The sequence below is a fragment of the Protomyctophum bolini genome (assembly GCF_963924005.1).
Source record: "Protomyctophum bolini genome assembly, chromosome: 12".
Lineage (NCBI taxonomy): Eukaryota > Metazoa > Chordata > Actinopteri > Myctophiformes > Myctophidae > Protomyctophum > Protomyctophum bolini.
The window spans coordinates 11,653,662-11,668,584 of NC_137873.1; the positions used below are offsets into that span (position 1 = coordinate 11,653,662).

At 46.0% G+C, this 14,923-nt stretch overlaps 1 protein-coding gene across 1 annotated transcript in view; it reads right to left on the minus strand.

Annotated features, from left to right (window-relative positions):
* abca4b (ATP-binding cassette, sub-family A (ABC1), member 4b) overlaps nt 1-14,923 on the minus strand; it is a gene marked incomplete at both ends in the record, with an annotated part of 81,630 nt that overhangs the window by 43,390 nt on the left and 23,317 nt on the right. Inside the window, 6 exons of the mRNA XM_080778871.1 lie at nt 1,738-1,914; nt 4,350-4,555; nt 8,239-8,436; nt 9,188-9,304; nt 11,328-11,467; nt 14,046-14,286. Coding sequence (XP_080634997.1) covers nt 1,738-1,914; nt 4,350-4,555; nt 8,239-8,436; nt 9,188-9,304; nt 11,328-11,467; nt 14,046-14,286 — 1,079 coding nt within the window. The remainder of the gene's footprint in view (nt 1-1,737; nt 1,915-4,349; nt 4,556-8,238; nt 8,437-9,187; nt 9,305-11,327; nt 11,468-14,045; nt 14,287-14,923) is intronic.

Here is a 14,923-nt window from a genome sequence, read left to right on the forward strand (position 1 = left end):
AGTCGACTAGTAAAACAACTAGTTGACCTTGTTGGTACTAGTTGACTAGTTGATAAAGTTTTTGTAGGCCTCAAGAACAGATAGATTATAATTAATTAATTGTTTCAATTGTTCAATTGTTCAAGCGTGAAAACTGAAAATAAACCTTGACAACAGATAAAAGCAGCAACATTGCATTGTGCTGTGATATTTCCTGCAGTATAAAACAGGGCTTAGAAGGGTAGATCCATTTGTGTCCAGAAGGTGCTTTATGTTGTTAGTTTATGGTTTTATGTTTTTACACACGGCTGTGAGCGATGACAGCTTTTTATCATTGTTATCTGTACCAGGAGCAATAAAACACTTTATTGAACGTAACCTGCCTCGATTCTGTGTCCGAAGCACATATTTGTTAACAGCAGCTCTCTGTGTTTGAAATAAAACTGATTGAAATCAGCGGAACAGACCCATCCTCCAATCAATTTACAATTTGGGCATTTAGCAGACGCTCTCATGCAGAGCCGCTTACAATGAGCAAGCTAATAAATCACATGCATAGAATGCAAACAGAAAGTGCAGGGCCTCGAGAAACTAGAATGCCAGGTAAACAATGAACCTATAGCATCTGTCTAAATCGCTGGCATGATGAAGACCTCTACCTGCATTCTGGACCCAAATCATAAAAAATAAAAATAGACCCAACAACACCCCAATAACTACTGTCCCGCCCCCTTCCTCTCTAAAATCCAAGAACGCGCCGTTTCCTCCCAACTCAAATCACACCTGGACTCTAATAACGTCTACCAGCCCTTCCAATCGGTCCATAAACAGCACACTAACTGCTCTATTAAAGGTCACCACCCTCTCCTTCCTCCCCCACGTAAAAAAAAACAAGATGATACAAATTGGAACATTGCCTGCCTCCTCCGGCCCTCTGTGTCCTTCTCCGCTGCCAAAAAACTCATTGAGGCATTTATTGCGTCCAGGTTTGACAACTGAGACGGCATCCTTCACGGCATCACCTCGAAAGTCCTCAATAAACTAAAGTGATGGTTCTCAACGTGCGGTCTGCGGAGCACAAGGCGTCCAAATGGACACCTTACGGGTTGTAACTCTGAAACTCTAAAATACTCATTTAGATCTTGTTTGAACTGACCAAACATGACTTCTGAACTGTCCACAGCCCTACAGAGACCACATCGCACCAGTCGTCCGAAACCTTCACTTGCTTTCGGTCAAACTAAAGAATTTACTTCAAAATACCGCTCACCACCACCTGCTACAAGGCCCTCAACGACCTCAGAACTCCGACCTCCTCTGACCTGTTCCCTCCCACTCCCTCAGGTCTGGTGATTTAGCATCACCTCCTGGAAAACACCCAGGACCAAGTGCCAAACCTGGGCTCACATTTTCAGTTGCTGCCCCCCACCCTCCATGTGGAACGCCAGGGGCAAATAGTTCTTATAACTGTCAGAGGTGCCCCCCGCCGCCCCCATCCTCAGTCTTAACCGTAACTGCAAGTCCCCTAACCAGTCTTGTAAGACAGTTTCACGATGTTTTCACTTCAGCGGCAGAAATGTCACTTCTGTGTTTCCCAATCACAGAATACATGCAGTTGGCTCTAGGCGAGCCTGCTGGCTCGATTGTATTTGATTTGAGTGATAAGTATAACCTAAACCTATGGGTTGATAACATTCGAAGCGGGTGCATGACTTTGAGAACACACTGATCTATGATTAACGGTGTGTGTTTACTCACAGGTCGTCCACATAACACGGATAAGGCATCTGCTGGACGTAGACCCCTAGTGGCCAGTCGTTGCCGGTGTGAAGCTTGATGACGGCGTGTTCTATCATGTCCTGTAGGTAGGCAAAGCCCCCCCAGATGTACCTCCCGTCCTCCATGGGGTCTGCCCTGGGCCCCGGGTCCCAGTACCTGAGGGGAGGAGAGGAGAGAGGCTTAGATAGTGGATCCATTTCTGAGTGAATATCCCTATTTTTCATGAGTTGAAAACATATTTTCACTAGTTTTCAGCCCAGGCAAAAAAACAACAAAGTTTGGGAACCACTGGCTTAGTCTTAGATCATCAGGCAAGCAGCATGCTTCTGGGTCAGCACTTTCTCCTCCATCATCACAAAAGCATATGATTCCATCGCACACGCACGAGCGCACACACACACACACACACACACACACACACACACACACACACACACACACACACACACACACACACTCCCGATAAGTGGATGAGTCAGGAGCTAATCCTTCTATAATATCCAATTATTCACTTGCATAGAAAGATGTACTTTTGGTTCCAGGTGCAAAGCCGTTTGTTCAACCCTGGGGATATTGACACACTGGATGGTTGTGAGATCAAAGGCACAGTCAGTAACAACACATGGAAGAGCTATACAGTAGGTATCATGTTAGAAAGGCTGCGTAGTGAGAGAAATCTATACTCCAGAAACCAGGTGGTTAACGCACATATTTGGGTTATATTCAGGCATGAAAATGTATGGAAAATCTGCCATTTGATCAAATTGGTGTGCACACAAAATAGGTATTTGCTGGATAATGTGATGAAGACGAGACATGCTGTACATCTGCACATTCTATTCCAGTGGTTCTCAACCTGTGGGCCGGGCCGTGGGACCCTCCCCAGATGACCGGGGGAGGAGGGGGTCAAATAAGTTACTATTACTTTATTCCAGTTCCAATTTGTGCTTCAGGCATATTTTTTTTGCCATGATAGCGGCAGGTCAACCTGTCCTTCTGTCCGTGTTTGCTCCCAAACCAAGATATGTGGAAAACTAAATGGAATTAGTTTCAGTGCCTCCTCCCTGGAGAATGAAAACTAAATGGAATTTAGTTTCAGTGCACCTCCCTGGAGAATACTGCCTGCTGCTATGAGCACCACCCTCAGGCCTAAATGTCAACTTAGCACACAAGATATCTATCTCTAAATATAATAAGCAGCTCACAGGAGAGGAATCCCAATTCCCATGCACGGATACTGTACCGGCGGTGACCCCATCATGTCCTTAACCGTATGTGCCACCGTTAGGGAATAGAACTTCCACTTGTACACACTATCTCAAAATCTAATGTGCAGGTTGGCACAAAACTCTGTTTTTATCAAAAAAATTAAATTACCTAGATAAGGCCAGACTAAGAATTATTTTACTCCACTACAAAACACTAACTACTTCAGCCCTATATATATTTCAGCCATTTAAAAACAGCTATGGGGATAAGATATATTATATATTTTTGAGGGGCGCTCCTATGTCCAGCTTTGAGGGTCTGTGTAAACACAAACATTGAAGACAAAAGTATGTAAACACAAACATTGAAGGCAAAAGTGAGGACGCCAAATTGTGATTGGCCGGAACAAGATTTGTGGTGATTTGATTGGTTGAGCACGGAATGTGTTGTATGATGATATATGATGATGTATGATAAGAGGGGAGAGTCCAAGTCAAGTCAGAGAGTGGGTGGGGGTCGAGTCTGAGTCCAGACAGAGTCCGAGTCTGACGGTAGGCGACATCAAGTCAAGACCGAGACCAGATTTTTGCACGAAAATGGAACGCTCGCTCCATGCCTGCAGGTGTAATACATTTATTTCATTGTACTGTAGTGACTTTTTATTTATTTTTATATATATATATTTTTATCCCACGATTTTGTAACCCATTTTTCACCCCTGTGTCAATCATCTAATGTGTTCCTGGGCTCTACACACCCTCCACCAAACTAGTCCCCATATATGGGGGACAAGGGGAGGGCAACGGACTTGAACTCATGCTTCCTTCATGCCTGAGTGTCCAAGTTGCTCCTTTACACCTGACAGGGGGGAGTTTCCCTGGTTGGACGTAGCGCGTGGAATGAACACGTTATTCCAACCAATTCCTTTCCCCTCCATCAGGCGCCCTGGCTGGCCAGGGGGAGGCAGTTTAGTGACCAGGATTACTGCATGTTTTTTGTGAGGGTACCTACCCTAGGGGACACGGGGAGAACATGCAAACTCCACACAGAAAGGCCCTTTCGCCAACCCCGCCTTCAGGGTTGGCTGTAGTGACTTGTGTGGGACTCGGGCGGACTTGGTGGGGGCCGAGTCCAAGACCGAGTCAAGACCGAGTCAAATTATGTGCGAGACCCAGACGAGACCAAGTAAATGAAAATGTGAACTCAAAAACGGACTTGAGTACTACAATACTCGCCCACAGCTTTCCCGGGGGGAATCGAGCCCGGGACCTTCTAGCTGTGAGTTGACAACACTACAGACTGCGCCGCCGTGCCCCTGTCCACGCTGTGAGGCGACAGCACTACCGACTTAGCTGCCGTGCTCCTGTCCATGCGTGTCTCACCTGTCTCTGATCTTGTTGGTGCGCTCCACGGCATCGATGTCCATGCGTATCTTGTACTTGACGTGCGGCGGCACCTTGGCGGTCCAGGGGTAGACGTCCATGAAGACCAGGCCCGCCCAGAACTTGTTCTCCTCCAGCAGGTACAAGGCATCGTGGGTCAGCTGAGGCTCGTCTGTGTGGGCCACAAACTTATCCAGGGTGACACACTGAGGAGGTCCCAAAGAACGAGAGAAATTGAGACAGCGAAAGACACACATAGAGAGAGCATTTGAGTTATAGCATCCTGCACATAATCTTACAGTAGTGCGATGTGAGAGTGCGGTCTAGCCAGTGGCATGCACAGACATTTAAAGGGGCAGGTGCTCAAGTGAAAAAAGGGCACCTTGTGCAGTGCGTGGAATCGGCCGGTTGCCTTAATAGTGGGCAAAGGGCAGGTGCTCTAGCACCACCTAGTGTCTATCTGTGCACACCACTGGGTCTAGGCAACACCAGCTCGGGGCTCCTGAATTGCTGCCCTCCACACTAGCAGGGTCACTCTTGACTGAACTCTACAGGGGAGGCGGCCTTTTTTCCGACAGCATTCTAGCCGACGTGGGGAACGATCCGATCCGCAGCGGCAGGACATTCGCTGCGATGCGAAAAAGCGATGGTCCGACATGCGCTGCTCCCGTGCTTGCGGTTAGGGTTAGGTTAGGATTGAGGTTCCGGATCAATATGCTGTCGCTAAGCTGTCGCTGTGCTTCCACATAGACGGTGCGCTTCTTGCCATTCCTGGGTTGGCTCCCACGGTGTCTGTTTGCTTGCCTCTAGTTCCGGGTGCCTGACACAGTGCCCGGCCAGACAGTCAAAACATTACTTATTTTTCTATCATATACTGTACCCACCCCATGAAGTCTGGAATTTATGGAGATGTTTTTGTTTTTGTCACGTTCCTGAGCCAATAATCAAACTCAAACGAGTTGGATTGGTACATAGAATGAAGTGAGTCTCCTACTGGAGAACCAAATATTGGCTTATGAAAAACAAAACAATCCATGAGCGATGAGCGTCATGTGGTGTATAAATTATTGAAAATAAGTATTTTTGGGGGTGAACTATACCCCTTTAAGGATTTGTACATGCATGTGAAGTGAAATACAGTACCCATTTGTACAAACTCCTGAGTCAAAGGTTCATATACTGTACACACTCAGGCTCAGCCCAGGACTAATGAGTTTCCTGGACTCGTTTGAAGACGGGGAGTCAGGGAGAGTTCAGCGTATGTATTGGGGTTCATTCCACCATATGGATGTATGTTTTCATCCATGTTTTGATGAAGCCAGATGCCACTGCTTCTTGGTTTATAATCTGTGACGGATGATGAGGAGGAGGTGTTCAATGATGGACAGAAGTGCACTCAGTCACAGCTTTTTGCTCATCACGACGACTTCAATTAAAATGCCCTCTAAATCAGTAGTTCTCCCATTTTCAAGATTTCTCAAAAATGTTCAGAAATAGCAGATGTAACGTAAATATCCAAAATGAACCAAAAGGATCCACCGCCCCTCTATAGACGAGAAAGCATACGACTGCATGGTAGTCACAAAAAGTTAAAATACGGAGATAAGAGATTTCTGGCCGACAGCAACAACATCCTTTTTTTTGAGGGGCCACAGCGGTCATGGCCTCCTTGAAATTCCTGCCCTGGCTGCTGCTGGCTACAATGCTACTCTTTGTTGATCTTGTTTTCTTCTTACCACAAACCCAAGAAGGGTATACGTGGCATTTACCCAATTTAGAATCAATTGACAAGCATAGCCCAGACTAGTGGGCAGATTATATGGGTGTGACAGGAATTCAACTCTACGCGGCCCCTCAATCCCCACAGAACCCTCATTCACTGCACAGACATGGGAAAATCACACCTGCAGCGTCTTCGGTGGAGACTGCGCACGCACGCACGCACACACGCACGCGCGCACGCACGCGCGCACACACACACACACACATTTCCAAGCTCTAATACTCTTCTACTCCACTACATCCTGGGTCCATTAACTCTTTGACTGTACTTTTACTCCACTACATTAATTTCAAAACATTAATTACTAGGTTTTTTTGTATAGGTGTGGATTATTGCGACTGCAGGTCGCATTTGAGGAGTAATTTCTCCACCACTGCGGCAGGGCTCTTCCGCTGCGACGCCCCCTCCCTCCCTCCCTCCCTCGCTGGATGTAAAGCGTGTCTAATGTCTCCATTCACAATACTGTATACCCTCTGAGCACTCAAAGGAACGCTCAAGTCCTGCCTTCCATTCATCCCCCATATAGGACCATACATTCACCATACAATGACACTCACACAAGCCCAGAGATGAGGGTTTTGTATCTCACCATACACACATGTTTCAAATGGTCTTTCAGTGTGAGAAACACACCCCTGACAGAGTGAGACGACCCATGCAGTCGTAACTGCGCTGGCTGTCCTATATGGCCAAATGCTATCTGACAGCTGTATCTAATTGGCCAAATCACTTGGGCTTGTTTGGGCGGCAAACCACAAGGATTTATTTCGGGGGCCTGCTGGACAAAGACCAAATTGAGATGGTAGCACCACCGATAGGGCTTTCTGCGAAAAACCTCCTCTCACCCCCACGTCCCTTATTCAAATCGATTACGGGGTGCCCCTGTATATCTGATAGAATGCAGAAGCGAGAGAGGGGGGTAGGGGGGCTGGGGGGTAGACGAAGGAGGGAATGAAGGATGGATAAGGGTGATTTGCCATCTTTTATCTGACCGGCGTGGGGGTTCGTTTCTATGTGAGGCCAGACACTAAAAGAAAACAAAAAAACAACATTAAGCTCATAGGGGGGTGGTCCCCGCAACCCACCCACCCTCCACTTTATCACGGGGTCCTACAAAAGCCTCAGAGGGTCTGACAGCAGGCTTGTCCTCAGCTTTCAGCCAGCTGGACGGGAATGAGAGCTTCTGTGGAGCTGTGCTAAGTGGCTTGCTCCATCTCCAGGGGACCCCATGGCTACAGTCTGCTAGGAGCGTGGAAGACCAATGCTCCCCGTCTGCTCTTCTTTCAAGCAACTTTTCCTGCTTCACACTCTCACAGTTTATACACACATTCACACCTGGGAGCTTCCGGGTACAACCACAGTTAGCCAGCCACTGAGCTGCTCCACTGGAGTAGTTGGGACATGCAGCTAAAGGGTGGGGTATTGAGGGAGTAGTGAGTGTCACTGGTCCCCTCAAACTTTTCCTGCCAATGCACGCCACAAACACGCTCATCTAACGGGTCAAATGTCCATCCATCCATCCATCCAGCCAACACTCAGGCCACATAGTCAGCAGTTCCAGCAGAGAACCCCAGACTGTGTTCCTTTTGCCTGGTCACATTATCCAGCTATGACCAGGGAATCCCCTGTCCTCCTCAGCCTGTCCCCATGGCTTCTACCCAGCTGGACGTGCCCAGAAAGATGACCAGGAGGCATCCTCTCTAGATGCCTGAAGCCACTCAACTGGCTCCTTTGTATACAAAGGGGCAGTGGCATTACTTCAAGTCTCTCATGGATGACCGAGCTTTTCACCCTACCCCTAAGGGAGATGCCAGGCAGCCGCCCATCTGAGAAAGCCGGTTTCGGCCACTTGTATCTGCGATCTGTTTACCAAGCTCGGTCACATATATACCTGTATAATATATAGCAGATCTACACGCACATAGCACAGCACAAAGTGACACGATATGAGCTTGTACAGTATATCTGCTATCCTTGAACAGTATCAAATAATGGTTAAAGTGGCATACGAGATGCTTTCCTGGTTTAAATGCAGTTAATCCTACTGTAAAAATGGAGCCGTAAGGACCAGAAGCTCCAAATGGATGTACATAGACGGGGACACACCTCTCCATACTGGTTGATGGTGCGAATCATCTGGTCGGTCAGGTTGAAGATGTTTCTCCAGTCGAAGTTGGGCATCCCCGGTGCTCTGTCCACGTCTGGCCCGTTGTATAAGAAGTTCAGGATATGTTTGGTGTTGAACTCAGAGTCCTCCAATCGCTCGTCTATGAAGTCCCTCACCGTGGGGTTTCTCAAGGTGTCCTGCAGGGGCAATTCATGTGGAAATATTAAACAAAGAAGAACATACCGTAGTTGGGGCTGACAAAATGTACCAGGGGTTGACACTAAGGTCTCAGAGGCACTTGCTCGTTGGGCAAGTACAGGTCATGTTCTTGCCCAAAGGTCATGCCCACTATTGCAAGTAAGAAAAATTAAGTAAATCGTCCATTATAAAATGATAGGTAAAAGTTGAATTACTGTTCAATTTAAAACTTGTTTTTACTTACTGGGGCTGTGCAATAAAATAAATAATTCATACCTCATTTTTTTATGCCAAATACCTGTTTTACATAGCTATGAATATGACTATGAGTTCACACTTGTTATTTTAGTGTAGCAACAGTGAAAACAGCACATTATACTGTAGATAAACAGTGCTCTTATTTTACATTCCACAGACCAGAAGACAGAGCTCTCTGGCCACGTTCAAGTGTTGCGTTTATATAGACTGCTGTGTCCCTAAAACGAGCACTTGCCCATTCGGGCAACCTGAAAGCAAACTCCACCTGCCTGAAAGTTTAATTTAGGTGGGCAACCCTTAGTGTCAGCGTCTGTCATGTTAATCAGGGCCGGCTTAATGGAATTTCACTATCGAAAGAATACTTCCGTGAGCCAGAGGATAACGGAGTGACGTCAGGACTTTGAAACTTGAAATGAATGTATTCAGTGTCGTCTGCAGTGTGTGTGTGTGTGTGTGTGTGTGTGTGTGTGTGTGTGTGTGTGCACATCTTACCCTGATCATGTTCATCTGGACACTGCTGTGGAAGAACCTCCAGAGCTGAGGTCCCACCTCCTCCCAAGCCTTCAACATCAACTGTAGTCTCTCCAGTTCCTCAAATGTAGTGTTGGCCTGTAGCACGCGCACACGCGCGCACACACACACACACACACACACACACACACACACACACACACACACACACACACACACACACACACACACACACACACACACACACACACACACACACACACACACACACACACACACACACACACACACACACACACACACACACACACACACACACACACACACACACACACACACACACACACACACACACACACACACACACACACACACACACACACACACACACACACACACACACACACACACACACACACACAATATTGTTAATGGATATTATATCCATTAACTCTTTGACTGCTGCCTAGTGACTGGATAAGTACTCATTTACGTCATCCGGTCTCCCAGACTGAGAGAAGAAACGGCTACTATTAGCATTAGCATGCAGCAGCGGCAACAACTACGGGGCGGGGGTGGCTGGTAGCTCCCAGCCACCCCCGCCTTTGTGGAGGTGTTCTCAGAACACGTATTCAAATGCTATATGGTGGCTTTTGTTTTAAATAAGCGACTGCCACAATTACGTTACAATAGTCATTCATTCTTTACTGTTGATCATTGATCATGCTGAAATGTTGAAACAAGACGCTGAAACAAGGCATGAGTGAATCATGTGTTTGTTGTGAACTGAAATCGTATCACTGTGTTTATTAGCAAACTGTAAATAAAGTACCAAACGAAAGGAAAAATAAATATTTTTCCCGATAAAACGTGAAAGAATTGTATAGGACTGTAGGTAATAGGTACTAAGTTAGTCTACTGGCAGTGTGCACAAGAAATGTGGCACTGCTCTGTCCAGTGGTTTGTGAGATTCACTCCAGACAAACACCCAGAAATACTCTCTAGTCTAAATACCCTGCAGAGCCACACCAAAAATAATACTGGTAATACTAATAAAAAAACTTTCTGGTTCCTTGTTCTTTGAAAAAGACATTCTGTTTTTTCATGTTTGTTTTTTAGCTGTTGTTTGTCAGTGGGCCTTTGTGTTCTGTCTTTATGAGATACACGGTATCCTCCTAAGAGGACAACGGATTATATAACATCGGAGACACTGAGACAATCTCAGGGGACGCGGCGTGGGTGACAGGGAAACACACTTTACACTAGAAGAGAGCCATGAGAAGCATATTAATAACAGAGCTCTGACAGCCATCAGGAATCTCAATTAATTAACCACATCGCAAATACACAACATGACCCGTCGTGAGTTTATAGATTATCAGCAATTGTTGTTCAAAAAATGTGGTTGTAGGCAAAATCATGTGGATATTAAAGAGCAGAAGGCGAAAGGGCCTTTCTGTGTGGAGTTTGTTCTCCCCGTGTCCCCTAGGGGTAGGTAGTTACCCTCACAAAAAACATGCAGTAATCCTGGTCTCTAAACTGCCTCCCCCTGGCCAGCCGGGGCGCCTGATGGAGGGGAAAGGAACTGGTTGGAATACCTGGTGTCACCGATAAGTGTGACTATAAGTGAGATTGTCATCAACAGGGGAATCCTCCTCCTCACATCTGTTTTCCGTCAGCATGTGGTTGAAGGGACTAAACGCTCTGTTTCGGCTCTTTGTGCTGCACACACTCATTTGGTTTAGCCCTGAATTCTGCCCCTCCTCTTCCTCCTTCCCTCCCTCCCACCCACTCACTCACTCACTCACTCACTCACACACACACACACACACACACACACACACACACACACCCTCCCCACCGTCCACTTGAGTTTTCTAGTCAGCTCATTCCTGAGAAGGGTGGGGGCATGTGGCGAAAGAGAGAGAGAGAAAGAAGCAAAGAAATGCACTGTGGTATTAAGAGACTTCAGTAAAGGGGGGAGAGATGTACAAAAGGATAGAAAATACACACACACACAAAAAAAAGGATGATTAAGAATGTGAAATGGGGTGGAAAACAAGGGAGAGGAAGAGAGAGGTTGAAGAGGGACCCCCAGCAGGAACCCCAGAGGTGAGACGGGGGGGCTACATGAAGGTGGTGTTGTCTCTCTCTCTCTTACACTCTTTAATATCTGGCGGATGGCAGGGGAGTCGGGGCTGTAGAGGATCTTCCCCATCAGCAGGGGCTTCACCGACCTCCACACGATCTTGGTGATGGGGTTGGACTCCAGGCTCTCCATCACGGTGTTGCAGAACGGAGCTGAGGATACAGGGAGGACAGTGTTTGATACATGATGATGCAAGTGTAGTTCAGTTAGTTTATACCAGACCCATAGAGAGAGAGTTGCGTCACGCTTTTTTTTTTCACAAACATTGGAACTTCCTCATTGAGATAGAAAGAGAACTTCCACATTCCATTCTTACAATGGGAGTCTGTGCCAGTGACGTAACAGTCTCTCGCTATGGGTCTGGTTTACACATACTGTAAATCAATGTTGCCCAAACACTGGGTCGTGTAAGAAATTCCATAAATTAGAAAACAAATGTTTAATAAATAGTGAAAATAGCTGATCTACAAGCTCACAATGCGGCCTGAAGCAACGCATTGTGAGCTTGTAGATTTCCTATTTTCACTAGCTTGGGTCCTGGGAAACTTTTTAGCTCTGTTCGTGTGTTGAGCTAAAATGATTGAATTGGGAACCAGTACTGTAAATTATTAAGCACATTAACCCTGGTGTCCTTATTTTGTGCATGTCGTTAATATGCAAAAAATATAGGCGTATAGGCAGAACTACGAGCTCACAATGGTGTTGAATAAGTCAACCAGACCATATGCTGTCTTGGTAACATAAGTAAGTAATTATGTACTGTAATTGTAAAAGAATTAAGAGGAAAAAGAGAGAGCCTGTCTCTTCACATAAAACTAAATATATCAGGTCTCAAATAGAGAAATGAACAGTCCCCATCCATCACACTTACTGTAAGTAAAACAGTAGTTCTAACAATTCTCAGTATTATTTGTTGTATAAAATCCTGTAAAATCCAGTTCCACTGACACACAGGATTGTAAAATTTTGCACTGGATAGATGCATTTTGCCACCCCAAGGAAAATAACTAATTTTAATAGTTTATCTCATTTAATTCTCTCTTGCCGAACCAAACAATTTACAATAACCATTTAGGCATTTAACAGACGCTCTTAATCCAGAGCGTTTTTCAGTAAGCAATAACAACACACTGCATGTCACTGTGGGCCCTGCTTTAAGCTCTCTCTCTCTCTCTCTCTCTCTCTCAATACAAAGACTAGATATCACAAAAAGGTGCGTGGATTTCCTAAATATCAGTGGCTACTGATTGGGGATCAGGTTTGGCTTTTCAAAATAAGTGAGCAAATCAGTAAATCTGACCCTTGATATGTACATTAAAAACACTGGTCGCATCTTTCCACTCCAGCTTTAGGGTAAGGAAACATGCTTCGTCTTTTTAGCGTAATGTCACGTTGGCGTTTTTTTAAATGGTGACATTGTGATGATTTTATTAAACTGCCAATAAAGTATCCAGGAAGTTTCCTGCTTCCATGCAGCGTACTGTATGTGATGTGTTTTTGTAATGTAGGAGTCTCAAACGAAAAAAGTTTGTGAAATGTTTTGTGAAATTACATATTTACACCTGTGATTTATCTTTTTTGGCTGTGTGTGTAGTACAATAGTTTTCATTTACATTTAAGCTTCGATGTTTTAACATTTCCCATCTGGCAACACTGGTTGGTGGTTCCCATGATTCTGATAAGTCTGTTTTTGAGGACATGCCCAGGACGTCTATCCCATTGCACGTCACACACACAGTGCTGCAGTACAGCAGGCTCTGTTGATAGGTATGTAGATATGTCGGTGCTTAAGGACGATCTCCGGATCCACATGATGGAACCCCATTTGGATTAGGAGAGAATCCTCGACAATCCCTCTTTTCCTGTGTTCTGCGTGCACTGTCTACTCTAGTTTCCCTCCTCTCTTCTGTCTGGCTAAAGAAAATACAGTGAGATATATGTACGGCCATGCTAAAAGTGCTTTTCCACGGCATAGCGTACTCGACTCGACTCTTGGTTTGTGGGTTAGGATTAGGCAAAAGTACCTTTTTCCATCGTCACTAGTGATTGTCACTAGTGTCATTGTGTCACAACAGACTCCCCTGTACTGTGTCTAAGCTAACGATAATTAGTCCTTGAAAATATGTAATGAAGCGATATTGAGCAACTCCATCGCCTATTTTTCACCTAAAATGTTATCACAAAGCTTTTTTCTGTTGGACTGTACAGCTGAAATAACACTTTTCCAGCATTACCATTAGATTTAACGTTAGGATTGCTCTCCTGCACAGAAGGTTGGATGTTGCTATGAAGACCAGCTACACTGAGGGGGTACAACTGTATCTGTACTGGCCTGGGCCGGCTGAGCGGTGCAGGCACCTAGGATGGTAATCCAGCCTGATAGCGTGTCGCGGGTTCGACTCCCGATCCCGACGACCTTTGCTGCGTCCTCCTTTCCTGTCAAACTACTGTAATCTATCAATAAAGGTAAAAAACCTAGAGATGGCGCCCCTCCATCACGGTTCCTACTAGTAGTAGGAACGGGGAGGTGGGGCAACAGGATCAATGGTTAAAGCCTCAATCTGCTAATAAACCGTTTGCTAATTGTTTATGAAACAACGCTAGTGTGTGTGTGTGTGTGTGTGTGTGTGTGTGTGTGGGTGGGTGGGTGGGTGGGGGGGTTCTCCTCCTTTCACGCTGTCTCACAATTCACAGATTAGAACTTGGCCTAAAAACTTTTTTTCCACTCACTTGCAGAGGGGTCGTAGGCGTAGTCGCGGACCTTGGTGGTGCCGTTGACCCCCAGGAAGACCTTGTAGTTGTTGTCCTCGTACCAGTTGAAGGACAGCACCCTGGAGCCCCCTCCCTCCGGGTGTCTGCAGATCAGGCTGGACACGGTGGACAGGAGCTGGGTGACGGAGGAGGACGAACCTTGGAGGAGCAGAGGATAGACAGCCTTCAGCAGGTCCTTGGAGCTGTCCCTCTGCAGCAGCTGTACAGTGAAGGAGACAGGGCCGACACCATTATGACATTTCACTTGACGACTAATTGTCAGACGAATTGTGTGTACTCACTCTCATAATTAGACGATTTTACTATTTATTGGTGGGGGGGCTCAGGGGTAGAGCAGCCGGATGGGAACCAGTGCAATCCCAGGCTCCCCCAGAGTTAGTGTTGAAGTGTCCTTGAGCAAGACTCTGAACCCCTAATTGCTCCCGATGAGCAGGTTGGTGCCTTGCATGGTTTCCTCCGCCATCAGTGTATGAATGTGTGTGTATGTATAGGTACACAATCTAGCGCTTTGGATTTAAATGGATTGAATCACAACGTGCTCTGGGTGAAAGTGATGTAAATGGATTGAATCACAACGTGCTCTGGGTGAAAGTGATTGAAATGGACTGAATCACAACGTGCTCTGGGTGAAAGTGATTGAATCACAACATGCTCTGGGTGAAAGTGATTGAAATGGATTGAATCACAACGTGCTCTGGGTGAAAGTGATGTAAATGGATTGAATCACAACGTGCTCTGGGTGAAAGTGATGTAAATGGATTGAATCACAACGTGCTCTGGGTGAAAGTGATGTAAATGGATTGAATCACAACGTGCTCTGGGTGAAAGTGATGTAA